The 18,319-nt window shown below is 37.1% G+C and overlaps 1 protein-coding gene across 1 annotated transcript in view; it reads left to right on the forward strand.

Moving 5' to 3' along the window:
* The first annotated feature begins 560 nt into the window (after positions 1-560).
* GPRC6A (G protein-coupled receptor class C group 6 member A) overlaps positions 561-18,319 on the forward strand; it is a 31,202-nt gene continuing 13,443 nt past the window's right edge. Inside the window, exons 1-3 of the mRNA XM_069076988.1 lie at positions 561-789; positions 5,567-5,870; positions 8,493-9,320. Of these exons, the coding sequence (XP_068933089.1) occupies positions 596-789; positions 5,567-5,870; positions 8,493-9,320 (1,326 nt within the window). The 5' untranslated portion in view covers positions 561-595. The remainder of the gene's footprint in view (positions 790-5,566; positions 5,871-8,492; positions 9,321-18,319) is intronic.

An 18,319-nucleotide genomic window follows, 5' to 3' on the forward strand; every position in this document is an offset into this window, starting at 1 on the left:
TGTGTGTGTGTGTGTGTGTGTGTGTGTGTGTGTGTGTGTGTGTGTGTTGTGTCTGAGGCTGGATTTGAACTCAGGTCCTCCTCACTCCAAGGCTGCCTACCCGCCCCCATAGTGCCTTTTTCTTAAGTATTTAAATGCTTATTTAATTTAATTTCATTAAGTCAGAAAGAGATACATAATACTGAACTTTGAGAGAAGTTACTTTATGCAACTTGAGAAGGAACCCACATTTTTTCTTTGCCCTTCTCTTTAAGGTAGTAAAAATACCTTTGTCAAAGTAAGATATACCCAAAGACCATCTGTAAATTATTCCATGTTTTTCTTCACATTTTGGTGTTTGGGACAGTCTATTTGAGAAAACAAGTTTAGTTTCTACTATCAGCAGGCACATGGTTTAATATGTCCACCTTTTGATTGTTGTCTTGATTGAACAAGAAGCCAGTGAAGGCAATTGAAAGGAAGTTCATGGGCAGCTAGGTGGCGCAGAGATTGTAAACTGGTGTTTACAGAAGAAATAAGACCCAGGTTTTTGGCCCTCCAGTGAGTTTAATTGACTCCCAGGCATTCACATAAAGTGAGCAAATGGAATGAAAACATGGCATTATTGAGAATACTGTTTCCCTGCTTTGTGACCATTTTAAATCTCTCCCAGCCCTGCCAGATTCCTGATGCCTTTGTGGCTGCCAGTGCTCCAGGACATATTGTGATTGGAGGTTTGTTTGCAGTTCATAACAAAATGATCCGTTCAGAAGAATATCCCAGAAGACCAGAAATCCAGACTTGTGAGGGGTGAGTAATGCTACAAAGAGTACATATTAGATGTCAAGATTATGCCATGGGAGCCAGTCATATCAATTGTTCCCTTTTACTCCTATTACCATCTAAACAGCTCTCATAAAACTGAAATCCATGAAGAACTTGATTTTAATGTTACATATGCTTGGTTAGCTATATATATCCAGTAAATGAGTGAGAAACATTCATTGCTACAGAAGTTCAATATATCCTCCAAAGTTAGGCACAATTTGTAACTTTTATTGATTTATTTTTTTGGATTTTATTGAGCAAATGTTTTGAAAGGCAAAGAAAGATGAATGAAAAGATATAATAGCCTATCCCTCACTACAAGCACATAAAGCAAAGTTAGTATCAATGATTCCTAAACTGTTATTGTATTAGCACAAGTGGTTGAGCAGTGCATGTTTTTAAATCATTTATCAAAAGAGGACTTTGAACTTTTCTCAGTAGGTAATAGTGAGCCATTAAAGGTCTTTGGACATGCCTAAGCCTATGATTAGTGATAATTCATCTGGCAGTAATAAGTATGTATGAATAGAGACAGTTAGGAATGAAAATAGGAAGACCTGAAAGGAAGTCACTACAGTAATACAGGCAGATGGAAAGTAGGATCTCACTAGGAGGAAAGCACTGAGAGTAGAAAGAAAGGCATTAGTGCTAGAGGTGCTACAGGATTAGAATTGACAGGAGTTGGTGACTACTTAAACATGAGAGGTGAGGGATAGTAAAAAGTTAAGCTAATACCAAGGTTTCAAACATGAGAACCTGAGTAAATGAGGATGCCACTAACTAAAGGACTGAAGTCAGGAGGAGGAACTATATATTGAGAAGGAAGCTCAGTTTGGGGCATGATAAAGGAGGCACAGCTGGAGAAGTCCCATGGGTGATTGGTATTATGCTCCTGGTCCCAGAAGAAATGTTGGAGGCTGGAATCTTCTACATAGTCATGGTAGTTAAAGTTATGGGACTGAATGGGATCTTCTAGGGTGGATGTATGTACAGAGAGAAAAGGGAAAGGGGATAAGGATGGCAAAAGAACAAGAAGCCAGTGAGGCAATTGAAAGGAAGTTTGGGTTGGCTAGGTGGTGCAGGGAATAGAGCATGAGCCCTGGAGTCAGGAGGACCTGAGTTCAAATTTGGCCTCAGACATTTAACACTTACTAACAGTGTGACCTTGGGCAAGTTACTTAACTCCAATTGTCCTACTTTCCCCCCTGCAAAAAAAAAAAAAAAAAAAAAAGGAAAGGAAGTTTGAAGTCATCCTTGATTTTTTCCTTTCTGTACCACAGCCCCACATCCAATCAGTTGCCAATCCTTCTGTCTCTCTTATCTCTGTTTCTGTCTCTCTCTGTTTCTCTCTGTCTCTCTGTCTCTGTCTGTCTCTCTCCCTCTGTCTATCTCTGTTTCTCTATCTCTTTCTCTGTCTCTCTGTGTCTGTCTGTCTGTCTCTCTCTCTCTCTTTTCCTCTCTTTCTCCCTCTCTCTCTCTCATCTTTCCCTTCTCTCCACTGATTCCACTACCACTCTACCACCCTAGTTCAGGCGCTAATCACCTCTCTTCTGGACAATAGCCTCAAAATTGAACTGCCAGTTTTCAGCTTCTCCACCCTCCATGTAATTGTCAAAATAACCTTCCTAAAAATGCAAGTGTGATCATAATCACTCTCATGCTAATGAAGTTTTAGTGACATCATAATGACCTGAGGATAAAATGCAAATTATACTGGTAAACATTTAGAACTCCATAATCTTACTTCAACCTATCTTTCCAAATTGATTTCATGTGACTTCTCATTGTGCACCATTGATTCCCACTAAATTGGATCACTTGCTGTTTTGCATACATTATATTCCATCTTCCACCTTTATTATCTTTAAACAGGCTGTCCCCTAGCCTGGAATGCTTCTGTTTCTCACTCCTGCACCTTGTAATCTCAGCTTGCTTCAAGGGTTATCTCAAGTGCCATAGTCTTTCCTGTACCCTTTAGTCAGCATCCAAATTACATTACATTCACTTTGCACACATTCTGTATTATCTATCTCACAAGTGGGGAGCCTGCATCCTGGAGGCCACATGTGACCCTCTAGATCCTCAAGTGCAGACCTTTGGACAAAGGCCACATGTGGCCTCCAGCCTGTAGGTTCCCCAACCCTGATCTATCTAGATCTAGATCTATATATTGGTATTCTAATCCCACCCCATCACCAAGGAATAGAATATAAGTTTCTTGAGGGTAGAGGCTGCTTTGTTTTATATCCCCAGAGCCAGACACAGCACTTTGCTTATATGTTAAGTACTAAATAAAAGCTAATTAATTGAATGCTTTTACACTGAAGAGACATCTCTAACAGCAGAGCTCTGTCCTTGGTCCTACTCTGCTCAACAAATTTTTTAATCAGTGAACTAAATAAAGAAATAAAAAGCATGGTCTCCAAATAACTGGGTAACAGAACTGGCAAGATGTTGAATAATGAGTTGATTCTGTTAAGATGATATGTCATGGGAACAAAGATAAAGTCTTATACTTAGGTCCAAAAAAAATCAACTAAACCCATATGTGAGATGGAAAATCTGACACAACAGTTCATGTTAGAAAAGGACTATTTAAGATGTTTGAAAATTTAACAATATGTTTTAGGATTATAATGTATCAATAACTAAAACATCTAATAATAACAGTATCTAAAGGTGATAGTTCTACTGTATTCCAAACTAGTATGACTGCATCAATTTTATTGTATTCAGCTCTGGCTTCCATGTTTAAAGAACATTGACAAGCTTGTGATGTTTAGCTATGAAAAGAGAAGACTTAGGAGGTGTATAGAATCTTAAAATAGGAAGGGACCTGAGGAATCACTTAGGCCAAGGATTACTTCCAACATGAATAACTGTCTTCAAGTACTTGAAATGTCTTCTATAGGGAAAAAAAGTGCTTTTGTGGGTTCTTTGGGTGAAGACGGGGCAGATCAAGGACAGATAAGCAAAAGTTTCAGGAAAGTAGTTGAATGAAAAATTAGAGTAATTGTCCTGTCACTTAGAGGTATTTATTCAAGCCATAGCTATATGACACACCTGTAACATCATGACATTTTTAACTGCTGGAAATGTTGTCGTTTCCTAAAGGAAGGCTGAATTAAACAAATCTTAATGTTCTATGAGTCTATGATTCTCTTTCCCATCTTTTCCTCTCTTCATCAAAAAAAATTACTAAATAATAGGGGTGGCTAGGTGGCGCAATGAGTAAAGCATTGGTCCCAGAGTCAGGAGGATCCAAGTTCGGTTCCAGCCTCAGACACTTAACACCCACACAAAAAAACTAGCCATGTAACCTTGGGCAAGTTACTTAACCCCAATTGCCCTCCAAAAGGCAAAAAAAAAATTTACTAAATAAGTAAACCTTGGGGATTTTTTTCAAGTAACAGACAATATAAATCCCTCTAGTTTTTGATCTGATAGTCAACTAAATCAGATTCCCTTAAAACATAGGGGTGTCTACCAATAAAAATTAGATACTCTGTATACTGTATACTCTGTATACTACTCTGTATACTCTTTCCTATATAGCTATAGATCACAGAGAATTAACTCAGATCTCCAAAGTGCCTTCTTAGTGCCAAAAGTGTGGAGAAATATTTAACTAAGTCAATGAGGGTGGAAGGAATTGTTGGCATTTTGCCAAAATGTCTGACTCCAAAAGGGAAAATATTTTAAACTTTAAATCAAGATAACAAAAAAAGTTTCATCCTGTAATATCAATATGTATATTGATTTTGTGTGTTTTATATAGTATTTATATGCATGGATATTATATGTGCATATTATAAATTTTTCTGAATTATAAACTCTATATATATATGACTTTTGAACTTTCTTAGAAACTCTAAGAATGAAGGACTATGTCTTGAGAAAACTACTCAAAGCTGTTATGGGACTTAACTGATAGACCAAATATACTTTTTTCTCCTCATTATAACTTGTTTTGAAGTGAACATTTAATGGTGGTTTATCATCATGCCCAAAGTCTATATGTACCAATAAATGATTGAATTTTCATAATATAAACAATGCTAGTGAATGACAAAGCAAGCTGAAGAATAACAATACAGTAAATTAAGATCCCACTCATTCTTATAGATGGTCAGCAATCTCAATAATTCCCTCATCCTAGTCGGAAATAATAAAACAAATAGAAATTGTCTTCTGAGTCCTACACATAGCTATCACAAGCATCAAGACTGAAACTAAATGTTTTATTCAAGAGAGAACATAGGCTCTCACTTCCTTGATCTTATTGATTATTATTTAATATATTATTCCAAATGAGCTTGATTAATTTTTGCCAGCTGAAGGGAGGTTAGAAGCAGAAAACTAGATGGGAAGTAGGAATTAAGGGGCAGGCACAGTGACAGCTACGAGAAAGAACAGTTTTGGATCTGATAGACCACTATGTCCAATTCCCCTAAAACATAGGATTGTGTCTATGAAGAGGAGACAAAAACATTAAAAAGCAGACAGTCCTAACAATGACCCAAAGTTGTCAAGTCAAAGTGGTTTATAATTCTCTGCTTCAAAAGTCAGAGTGTACACCAGAGAAATATTTCCACCAAAAACAAAAGGTGCAAATGGACAAAGTTTGAAGGCTTCATTTATGAAGACAATTTACTTATGTTGAGCATTTCATTCCCCAAAGATCTCAGAGGAATGAGGCATCATTAGAGTTTATCAATGTATGATGTACTATTTTTAAAAAGTACTTATTTCCTGGCAGCTTTGAAATCTCAATGTTTCTTCAAACTCTTGCCATGATACACAGCATTGAGGTAATCAACAATTCCTCACTGTTACCTGGACTTAAACTGGGCTATGAGATCTATGATACTTGCACTGAAGTTACAATAGCAATAGCAGCCACACTGAGGTTCCTCACTAAATTCGACTTCACCCAAGATGTCGTGGAGTTTCAATGTAATTATTCCAACTATACACCAAGAGTTAAAGCTGTCATAGGAGCCAGCTACTCAGAAATAACCATGGCTGTTTCCAGGATGTTGAATTTACAGCTCATTCCACAGGTATGTCTTCTCTTAGAATCTATGTTGCTTTTCTATTTGTGTCTACAGTGGTTAGCATAATGCTTTGCATACAAAAGCACTTAATGAGTGATCTTTCATTCATTTGTAACTGACTTTGAACATGCAAAATATAGATCCCTGGGCAAGAGAACCCATACATACTAGCCAGTATGTAATTTTTTTAGTTAATGGGAAATGTCAAGTCCTCGTTAGTTTAGAAAGGTATTTGTGTTGCCTTTGCACAATGTGGTATAAATTTGGAAGATCTTGTTTCCAAGTCTGACTTGACCTCTATGTGAATTTGTTTTTGGTTTTTGTTTTTCTTTTTGCTTTTTTGCTTTTTGGAACTCAGGTCCTCCTGACTCCAGGGTCAGTGCTCTATTCACTGTGCCACCTAGCTGCCCCTGGCTAGCTATGTGGCTTTAATCAAGTTATTTCATGGCTTTGGGGTCTCAAATTCCTCATGTAAAATGATGGGGATAGATTAGGTGCTCTCTTCTGATGCTTAAATTCTCTTCTACTTGGTGAAAACTGCACAAAGAAAAGGATTTCTCTTAATCCCAAGAGGACCAAATAGCTTGAAGCATGAAAATCATAGGGTTTTCTATCTTAAATCTAGGACTCTGGAAATCATTAATTCAAAACATATTACACATGGAAAATGCTAAAAGACCTGTTCCATTGTTCATCTGTTCTTTGCAGTTCATCTTTAAATAGTCCTGGTTACAATTGGTCATAAAGAGTTACCTGCCATAATTAGATGTTATGCCAAATTTTCTGTAAACTTGTTTTCTCCTCCACTATTTTTTTCTTCTGAGTTTATAAGGGGTTAGTGCTCAGTTTTCCACCATCCTCCTTAGTAAAATTTCTAGCAAATAAGCTTTTATTTTAACCTTGCTTTGCCCTTGTTTTTTCCTATGTCTCTACCTTTGATAAAGACCAAATACTTGCTATAGCTGCAAAGCTTTACCTCCAACAGGATTTCTCCCACTCTTGTTTTAAGACCATACAAATTTCTTTGATAGACATAACAAGGATTTTTTTCCAGTGGTTCTCTGGTTAACAATATCAAGCGAGATACAAAATACAAAGATATATGTTCATCAAAGGTATTCATCGTTGTCATGAAGGATGTCTAGAATGAAGTTCAAATGTATGATATATTGCCCACACATCGTGAATTCTCCTATATGCTGTTTGCTTTATGTTAGTTGCTTGAAGTGCCAAAATATTACAGAGCCTACTAAATGAAAAATACAAACATTCAAGCTCAACCTAACAATCCTCACAGGGAAAAAAAAGTAAATAAGGAATAACTATTATCCAAACTATGAGGCCCAGCTAGATGTACAATTGATTAAATTGATTGCTCTATTGATTACATATATCTTGGAAAGATATTGTAGACAGATAATGAGCTGAGTCCAGAACTGAATGGAAAAGAGAGGGATAATATGATCTAGCAATTGTTTTATTCAATGATGATGGGAGGCAATGTAGTGCAGACAAAGCAAAAGTGGATTGGGAGTGAAGGTCTTGGGTTCTAATCCCAACTCAGTCACACACTACCTATAAGATTTCATTTAATCTCTCTGGGTTCAGTTTCCTCATTTGTAAAATGAAGTGACTATAAGGTCCTTTCTAGCTCCAAATCTATGGTCCTATGATTACAGACTGATAGTAATTGAAATACTAAACTAAAATAGAGTTTATACTAAAAGACAATTATAAAGAAAAAGTTACATTAAAACTATTTTCTGCTTAAGCATGTATATGGAAGCTATATGAAAGTTTTCTCTGTTTCTACTCAAGTATCACCTCTGTTAAAGAAACAGAAGGCACCAACAAATACACATTGACTTTTGCTACTTTTCATCAAATAAAGTTCCCTAAACACACACACACACACACACACACACACACATATACACACACACTGAGATCATTAAAGCAAAAATATCTTCATAAAATTAATCAGAACTTAAAACAAGAATATTATTTTGTATATATTATGTGTATATAAGCAAAGGTATTTGATAGTATAGGTGGAGAGAATCAGAAAATAAGCAAGTATTTGCTGTATACATACACCATTTACCCAACACACTGATAGGTACTATCAGAGATGTTTTGAAAAAGTAAGTGACAAAGCCACTTTCCTCGAGGAACTTACAACTTAACTGGAGACAATGTTTTGGTGCACATAATTTTTTTTTTAAGCAATCGGGGTTAAGTAACTTGCTCAAGGTTACACGGCCAGTTATTTCTGGGTGTGGTGCTAAGCATCTAAGCCGGACTCGATCACCAGGTCATCCCAACACTGGGGCCAGTGATCCCACTCACTGAGCCACCTGGCCGCCTCTGGTGCATATAATTTTGTCATACAGAGAGAATAGATTTTTTTAATTACATTAGGTAATCAGGTGATGAATGGTGTGGTTTGTAAACTATGCCTGTAGTAGGAATTCAGAAGGAGAGGTCAGTAAGGGTTAAATTTAGCCAGAAGAAGGAACCTTGGTGGAGTAGAGGACAAAATTAAGGGGAGGAAGAATTAACATGACTTCAGACCATTTAACAGTCACTTGGGACTCACTATAACCGAATTGTTTGGTCCACTTTTAGGTAAGCTATGCCTCCACAGCAGAAATCCTAAGTGATAAGATACGCTTTCCTTCTTCTTTTCGAACTGTACCCAGTGACTTCTACCAAACCAAGGCCATGGCACATTTTATCCAGAAGTCTGGATGGAATTGGATTGGCATCATCACCACTGACGATGACTATGGACACTTGGCACTTGGCACATTTGGAATTCAGGCCTCTGAAAACAACCTGTGCATTGCATTCAGAGAGGTTCTCCCAGCTTTCCTCTCTGATAGTACCATTGAGGTCAGGATCAATCAGACACTTGAAAAAATCATGGAGGAAAGGCATGTCAATGTCATTGTGGTATTTCTGAGGCAGTTTCATGTGTTTAACCTTTTTAATAAAGCCATTGAGCGGAATATAAATAAGGTCTGGATTGCCAGTGATACCTGGTCAGCAGCTGTCAAGATTAGCACCATTCCAAATGTCAAACGCATTGGCAAGGTGGTGGGGTTTGCATTTAAAGGTGGAAATATGTCCTCTTTCCATGACTTCCTCCAAAATCTGTACCTCTTGCCTAATGATAAAAACAAGCTCCTAACTGAATATAGCATGCTCTTGTCATCCTGTTCACATGTTAACAACAGTGATTTGAATTATTGTATTGCCAACTATCCTCGGGGGAACTGGGACTACAGGATGGTGAAAAGCAATTTTTCCCTGAGAAATAGCTTCCTATTGGACAATGTTGAGTCAGGTCACGTCCACAGTGTTCAACTTGCCGTATCTGCTCTTGCTTATGCTATTCGGGATCAATGCAGGGGCCGAAATTGCCAGAATCCAGCTGCATTTCAACCCTGGGAGGTACTGTAACTGTATTCCAGTTCAATTACTTCACAATTATTCTTGCTTCTGTTTTTCTTCCTTATTTCATTGTAGCCTGGGTTTGTCTGGTACTTTTCTCCCTTTCCCCTTCAGAGAAAGAAGTATATTTGCATAGTTGAATAATCTAAAATTATCTCATAGTTCTGCTCTTCTTCTAAGCATTAGGAGAGATACATAAATAGGGACAGGGACTGGACCTACAATTCCATAGGTATTAGGAAATACCAGGTGAGGAAGCTCCCTCTACCAAAAGAAGTAGGCATCCTTTCTACAGAATTAAGAGCTGCCTAGAGCATTGAGATTGGCTTCCCAGGGTTTCCCAGACAATGTGTGTCAGTGATAGAACTTAATCCTAGGTCTTCTTGGCTTTGAGGCCAGTTCTCTGCTGTCCCACTGTTTCTTTAGGAGAAATATCATTGGTTTTGGTTTTTTTTGAAAGAGAAATATAGTTGAGTCATTTCCAAGACGGTTGCTGTGTTTATGGTAGTTTTTCTTCAAATAGGGTGGTATCAAATGAGAAACTAAGTGATAGAGCCAAAAAGTTACCAAAACTAGATCCCAGGCCTTTTGATTCCAAGACCTTCCAGTACTCTTCCCACTAAAAATAATATGCTGCTTCTAGAACCAATGGATGACCCATGATCTCAGTAACATTGCCATTCTGTCTACTTATTGCAAAAACTTAACCCTGGACTCTCCAGTTGACCTTTTTCCCTTGTTTGCTGGCTGAGTTTCAGCCAGCAAACTATCTCCTCTTTACTCAATTTCTGAGTCAAGATTATGAGGGCCTACTAGTAACTTCTTTTTTTTTAAAGTAATTGGAGTTAAGTAACTTGCTCAAGGTTACACGGCCAGTTATTTCTGGGTGTGGTGCTAAGTATCAGAGTCCAGATTCTATCCCAGGTCATCCTGCCTCTGGGGCCGGTGCTCTTACTCGCTGTGCTACCTGGCTGCCCCCTACTAGTAACTTCTACAGCAAATCACAGATGTAATCACATGAGATTCAGAGAGATTCAATGATTTGCCTAGGGTCACATAGCTGTTGGTAAGTATCAAGTCAGGACTGGAACACAGGTGTTTTCAAGTTCAATGCTCTATCTCCTACGCTATATCAAAAGAGTAAATAAGCCACAGAATATATAAGAAATCTATTTTCCTTTTTCTTTCTCTTCTGAAAGCATATCAGGCTGGGAGGAATTAAAATTATAATTAAATTTGGATCCTGAAACTCTCACAGATTTTTTTTTCAAATATGTGCATGTGGATGAGAATGTAACTTGTGTCTTTGAAAAATGACAGCTACTTTTCCTAATATTTCCAGCAATATGTGTTTGGATTTATTCATATGTTTTGGGATAGGAACTTACTTGAATATTTCAAAAGATCCAAAGCACATCAGTGAAGATGCTCTTTTTTTCTACCAGCACAGATCACATGCCCTCTAAGCTGTGATAGACAGTCTTCATGAGTTGCTGTGGCCAAAATAATTCATTGTCTGTTGTCCAACTTTCTGGTGCTAAGCCCCTTCACACATAGGTCACCATCAGCTCATACCTGAAACCTTTCCAGCCTGGTAAGTCAAGTCAACAAGCATCTATTAAGTACTGTATGCCAAGTACTATATATTCCAACATTTGGAATAAAAATAGCTCCTATTTATATAGTGTTTTAAAGTTTACAAAGCACTTGACATGCACTATTGCATTTTATTCTTATAACAAAAGCACAGGTCTAATCATCTTACTCCCCTTTCTGCTTCCCTCCCCTCCCCTCTAAACACTCTATAAACATCAATGACTCCCTATTAGCTCTGCTATCTAATATAAACTCCTCAGTTTGATATTTAAAACTCTTCACAGACATCCCCCTTCTTATCTTTCTCTCCTTACACATTACTCACCACCATGCAACAATTCTGGCCTGTTTGCTATTCCTTACACTAGCTATGTTTAGCCTCCTTCTTCTGGAGAATACACTATCTTCTATGGACCCTGACTCTCCCTTTTGCCTGAAATACTGCTTCTCCTACCTTCCCTATCCTATAATAATATCTGGCTTTCTTCAAGACTCAACTCATGTCCCTTTTTAGGGAAAAAGAAATACTAAGCAGGGGCAGCTAGGTGGCACGGTAAATAGAGCACCAGCCCTGGAATCAGGAGGACCTGAGTTCAAATCTCAGATACTTAACACTTACCAGCCATGTGACCTTGGGCAAGTCACTTAACCCCAATTGCCCTGCCTCCCCCCCTCCAAAAAGCAAAAAAAGAAAAAGAAGTGCTAAGCAATAATAAAACTTTGAAAATGAAAATAAGACATTTTAACCTCTTTTGATCTCAGCATGGAGAGTCCGGTCATCCATTTTCTTTCTATTCACTTTTACTTTAGCTATTAAACTGATTTTTTGAAAGCCTAGACAGAGCAACCTGGAGCAGCATCTTACATGAATCAGAACATGGAAGAGTCAAAGAAATTTTAAAAATTATAATAATTGCTTGAATTCCTTGTTTTCACAAATATAAGACCTTTAGGAGAATGAAGTTAAAAATAATAAGGAATCACTAAGGCTAGAAACCAAGACCATTCTTTGATTGCATACTAGCAATTCTCAATTTCTTTTGGCTTTTGTTTTGTTTTTGCTAATGGCACCAGCTTCTTTGCTTTGAGGCAACTAGGTACACTAAACATTCAAGTTGATGACAAAGAAGGATTCCCAGAAGTCTGGCCACTAAACCCATTGCTGAAGCCTTGAAATTCTTCTTCATTTATTTTCCCAGGATTCCCAGCAGAGGAGGCAAATTTACATACAGATTTGCGATTGTGAATCAAAGAAGTACAGGAAGCAAATCGCAGCTGGGGTGAAGGTTGAGAATTATGGAGGTCGTAAGGTGTGGTGAGGAGTTGAATGGCACACCTGGAGAAGTTCTGGGCATGCTAATGTGCTGTGGCACACAGTTGTATGTATATAAAATTACACAGAGGATAATTACTTGAAGTATTGTATTGCCAACATTCTTGAGGAATTGTGCCTACAGTGGGAAAATAACTTGAGAAACAATTTCCTATTGTACAATGATAGGGCCCAAAAGATTTTGACTTCTACCTTTGCCTATTCCTTCATTTAATCCAGGGTACTTGTAATGTGTGTTGAGTTCAGACTACAGCAAAACAAGAGAAATAGCTAATTAGAAAGACCTGAGTTCAAATGTCACCTCAGACACCTAGCTATGCACCCCTTGGCAAGTCATTTAACCTCTTCAACCTCAGTTTCCTTATCTGTAAAATGGAAACAATAGTAGCACCTACTTCACAGAGTGGTTATGAGTATCAAATAACATCCTATATGTAAAGCACAGTACAAATGTTAGCTATTATCATTATATGATGTTTTTAGGTAGATGCAGCTTTTCTCTCTGATGTATCATCAAAGTATATACATAAGTTCATATGTACATGTGTGTTCATGATTGGATGTAAGTATGTATTTGAGTATGTAAAAAGATGAATGCTTCAAAGCAGTATATTTGGGGGTATTTAACTTTGGAGGAGACCTAATTTAGTCACTGCAATTCACAATCCCCCAATTTCAGTCAAATTTAGTCCTGGATTTGGTGTTAAAGCAATGTGTTAAAGAGCAAAACACAAAATTGAAGAGGAAGGTAGCACAAAATAACCTTTCCTTTTACACTAAGGTGTTAGTGACAAATAGATCTCTTAAACCACCCAGTAGTATGTGTATTTTGTTTGTACTCATGTGCCTGTCATATTCTAAGTGATATTAGCTATATCTCTCCTATTTAATTATAAATTCCTTGAGGGCAGTGAAAGGCTTATTTATCCTTTTATTGCCTCTAACACTAGCACAGTAGATCTTTAACAAATATTTGTTGAATGAATCAAGATGCTAATGATTCATTAACTCAAATGAATCTCTTAAGATTCCTGGTAGCGTAACAAAGTAACCTGAAAAAAAAAAAGTATGGGAAGAGCACTTAACAAAGCATTTGAGAATGAAGTCCACAACAGATATATGAGCTCACAATATATTGATGGACAAGATGGAGAGATTTGAATCAAATGATGTCACAGCTAGGTGAATTTGAAATTGGTTGAACAAATAGACCCAAACAAGGTTGATTAATGGATTAATGTCATTCCAGAAGAAGATGTCATCTAAGGACACACTATGGGAATTAGTCCTTCCTTGACCTTATCCTTTTCAATATTTTATCAGTGAATTGAATAAAACTTTGTCAAATGTGGAGATGACACAAAAGAAGAATAGTTAATATTAGGAATGACAGAATCATAATCCACAAAGGTCTTGAGAAATTTAAACAATATACCAAATCTAATAAAATGAAATCCTAAGGATAAATGAAGAACCCTATACTTTAGTGAAAAAACTCACGGGAGAGATAAATAGCAGCTTATGTGGAAAAAAAGAATAAGAGATTTTAGTGCTCTAAATCTGAACATGAACAAATACTATAAAATGGAAATCCAAAGGGCTAATGTAGCCTTAGGCTTCATTGATGGAAATATTTTTAGAACAGGGAAATAGATAATCAATCCAATAAGCGATAAGTATTTAATAAGCACCTACTATGTTCCAATCATTATGCTAAGTGATAGTTACAAAGACAAAAATAAAGCAATCGACAACAAAGAGTTTACAATGTCAGAAGAGACAAGTTTACACATATGGATATATGCGTACATATATAAAATTGACACACAGTGATTTTTTTCCCCAGGGGGGAGAGCAGTATTGGGTGAAAGAATAAGGTAAGATCTCATGTAGAAGGTAGGATTTGAGCCGATCCATGAAGGAGACTAGGGATTCTAAGAGACAGAGGTAAGGGGGAGTATATTCCAGACCTGGGGGAGAGCTAGTGAAAGGCATGGAAATGAGAATAGGAGTCCCATGTGTGAGGAACACTTTTGTTTGCCTTAATCCATTGGAGAAGGAAATGGCAAACCACAACTCTTTGCCAGGGAAATTCCTTGGACAGTATGGTCCACTAGCTCATGAAGAGAGGTGGGTTTAGAGAGAAAGAAAAATGAGTTCTGCTTTGCATGTGTTGAGTTTGAGATACCTAGTGTACATCTGTGTAAATATATCCAGCAGTTGGAGATGTAGAGCTAATACTCAGGAATCAGATGATGACTGAATATGGAGATCTGGGAGTCATGCTCATAGAGATGACAACTAGGTCCATGGAAGTTGTGAGCTTCTATGAAATCTCTGAGAATATAAAGAATTTGTGGTCCATTAAAATCACTGGTTTTGTTTTTGGGTTGGTTGTTTTGCTTGTTTGTTTTTGTAAACTGTTATCTAGCCAGGTCTTTGCAATCCAATAGTTAGTTTTTAAAACCCAAATGTAAAACTTGAATTTATCTTCATTAAATGCCATCTTAATAGATTTAGTCAATAATTCTTGCCTTATTCAGTCTTTTTTAATTTCAGTTCAATCATCCAATGTAATAGCTACTCCTTATAGCTTTGTGTCATCCACAAAGTTTTAAGCATGACACTTGTAAGAAATTGTCATTTTAAGATACTTCCTATTTATATGCAAGTATTTAGGGTTAAAGAGAGCAAAAATAAAAAGTACTTTGTGAAAAGAAAAAAGTTATACCATCTGGTAAAGGATATAAGATATTATTGTCTCTAACATAGATGAACATTTTGGTGTCTGAAAGGAGCAGGAAAATAACTTTGATTTAATAAAAGAAACTCCTAAAATATATGTAGGAAGAAATAGTTGTCATCTGGGATTTGAGCAGTTTGGAACAGAAAATAAATCACAGCATAAATATAATGACTCAATCACTTTGTAAAAGTTGTAGGGTGATGCCTTCTTTGTATGTGAACAGCTGGATGGTTTAAAGGGGAGGAGAAAGAACTTTTATTTATTATAAAACTGGATACATGTGAGTACAAAGAAACAGTCTCAAGGACACAAAATGAGATGGAGAGTCATGTTGAAAACTTAGAACTTGAGGGCATCATGGTCTCTCAGAACCTTTACATCTAGCTTCTTTTATCACATCAGAGGGTAAAAGACAGACAGGCAAGTAGGGAGAGAGACAGAGACAGACAGACAGAGACAGAGACAGAGAGAGACAGAGAGAGAGAGAGAGAGAGAGAGAGAGAGAGAGAGAGAGAGAGAGAGAGAGAGAGAGAGAGAGAGAGAGCATGTAATGCCTGAATCTTTAACAGATTGTTGGTTTCTTAGGAGAACTTTGTGAGCTGTTGACATTTAAGCAAAAGGTAAGTCTCTGAGGACAAGGGGGTTCTGATTTAAACCACTAATCAAAGACAGGAGACAGGAGACAGACTTCTGAAGAGGGAAGAATTATGAAAGTGACTATTGAAGAACCAGCAGGGCATCAAAAGCAGCTCTGCCTATGATTTTCATTAAGCAGCTGTATCAGGAAGTCAGCAGATAGAAGTCTTCACCTGTATGATTCTTCAGTGATGGGAAGAAGCACAACCTCATTGGACATGAGCTTCGTTTGCGAATAATGCATTTCACTACCACTTGAGGCTAAAGAGGAGGAAAGCCTCTCAGACAAATGTTGCTATTTGCTGCCCCCGTCTGGTTGGAAAACAAAAGGCAGAGAAGTGACAGGTTTTTCAGTCACTTTGCTGATGCTGACAATATAAGAGGATGATACAGAATCCTGGTGAATAAAGAGCTGGTTAAGCTTATCTGCCTTATGCAAAGAGTCATCTTGAGCTGTTTTCTATGAGTTCAAACTGGACAACTCAGAATCCTGGTTGGGCAGGTTTGTTTAGCCCACAAATAGGCAGCCTGATTAGCAGTTCTTTGATTTAAGGGTAACAGCTATGAAAATTAAGAGATAATACTTTCTCAACACATTCTCAAGGGTGATCATAAGTTGAGAGCTTATAAATGCTGTATCAGGTCCAAATATAGAAGAGAGAGAGTGGTAAAGACCCACAGACAAGCAGCTACCAGAGAAGTGATTCCAAGTGGTGTAGATGTTCCTAGTCTGAAGTTCTGAGTTGTGAGCACATGGGTTTTCCTGATGGGTTCCTGTAAGTGAGACCAACTGTCTCCCAAAGATACTAAGTGTATTGATGGGAAAGTGTGGCCCAGATTTATGCATATATTGTGATATATTTTATTACTCATGCCGTTGACTAATATATGAGTGCCTGTGATGTTATAATTATTTCTTTTGCCCTATTGATATGTAAATTGATATGTTTAAGATCTAAAAATGTCATCATTGTAAGTATGTGGAAGTAGAAATGCATCAGTTGGGGCTCAAGAGCTAAAGTGGTATGTAAGGGAAGAACATTCCCCATTAACAGGGCTATTATTGACCCTATTATTATTATTATCTGACTCCAAGAAAATTTGAATCTAACCACAAGGCAATGGTCCTTCTCTGGGAACACAGACTTGACATTGTGAGAGCAAGTTGGAGTAAGTAAGCCAATCCAAAGAGTAAGTTGTTATCTCTGCATCTAGTTAAAATGTGTGAGGTGCTACACTGTAGGTGGCCACCCCACTTGGGTGTAACACTTTTCTTTGTCCAAGTCATTGATAAATATGCTAAATTGCCCAAGTTCAGAGCAAAATGTCCAGGGCATTTTACTGGACACCTCCCTCCATATTAACATTGATCCATTATCACAACTGTTTGGATCTGGTGATTCAATCAAGGCCCTGAAATAAACTAACCTGTTTCTTTTTAGAAAACAATTGTGAATGTTGGGATGAAAAAGTAACATAAACTAAACCATTTATTGGAGTTATTTCTAAGTCTTCTGACTCAGAGAAAAGAAATTTGTGGAGACAAAGGGTTGACATACCACAGTAAATCACATAGTGGCAGAAATGCACATTCCAAACCTAAATAAGCCTTATGGTTTTGAAATACATAGTCTAAGTGTTAAAACACAGTAGCATAACCATAAGGGAAAATAATTACTTATAATATCTGAAGCATTAATAATCAGGATTTACCATAAAAATTCTGTAATACAGTTGATGAGTAATATGTTTTGTTAACTTTGATATTTTTTCCTGTGGAATAAAACAAGCACATAATTACTCTATTTATATTACACAAATGTTATCATTATTTATAGAACACATAAAAATCAAATTTTTACCCTTTGAAAGCTAATTAAATTCAGGAATAACAAGTGACAATTACAGTTCAAACACAAGAGTGGAAAAGGATATGAATAGTAAAAATCTAAGTCAGTGGACCTTGTATCTATTTATTGTTTAAGAATGACAAAGAGGGGTAGCTAGGTGGTGCAGTGGATAGAGTACCAGTCCTGGAGTCAGGAGGACCTGAATTAAAATTTGACCTCAGACATGTACTAGCTATTTGACCCTAGGTAAGTCATTTAACTCTGATTGACTCCAAAAAAGAAAGAAAAGAATGAAAAAAGAAAAACTGATGTACAGATTTTAGCAGGTATTGAAGGCATGGTATGAATTATTCTTTTCCTTTTTTTTTTTTTGTTTTGCCTCTTTTTTTATTTGTTTGAATAAGATTTTGTCTGCTACTTCTGAGGGCTCACCAGAACTACAAATAGAAACTTTTTTATATTGGGACAAGTACCACAAACTATGCCCTCCATTGGAGGGGGTGAGGGGATGAAGTAAAATGGGGTTGAGGAAGACCCCACCCCAAACTTTCCATCTGGTATTTTCCTAGTTTAATTTTTTTTTCTTTTTAACTAGATGTTAAGCGCCATTGTTTCCACTCTGCTGAAGGAATATAAGCACTATCAGTGCTCTCTAAATTTGGCACTACAGGGGTCCTCTATTCAGTAGTTATGGCTCTGCACCTCAGATCTGATCTATTGTTCCTGTATATTGGTACTAATAATGTCACAAAATCACCCAATGAGGAAACAGCTCAGAATGGACAGAAAGCATGGGGCCCCAAATTGCCCATGCTTTTGGCAGAAATCATTGGCAAAA

The sequence above is a fragment of the Petaurus breviceps genome, unplaced genomic scaffold (genome assembly GCF_028583685.1).
Source record: "Petaurus breviceps papuanus isolate PSGF00001 unplaced genomic scaffold, PetGlider_PUasm1.0 90977, whole genome shotgun sequence".
Taxonomy (NCBI): Eukaryota; Metazoa; Chordata; class Mammalia; order Diprotodontia; family Petauridae; genus Petaurus; species Petaurus breviceps.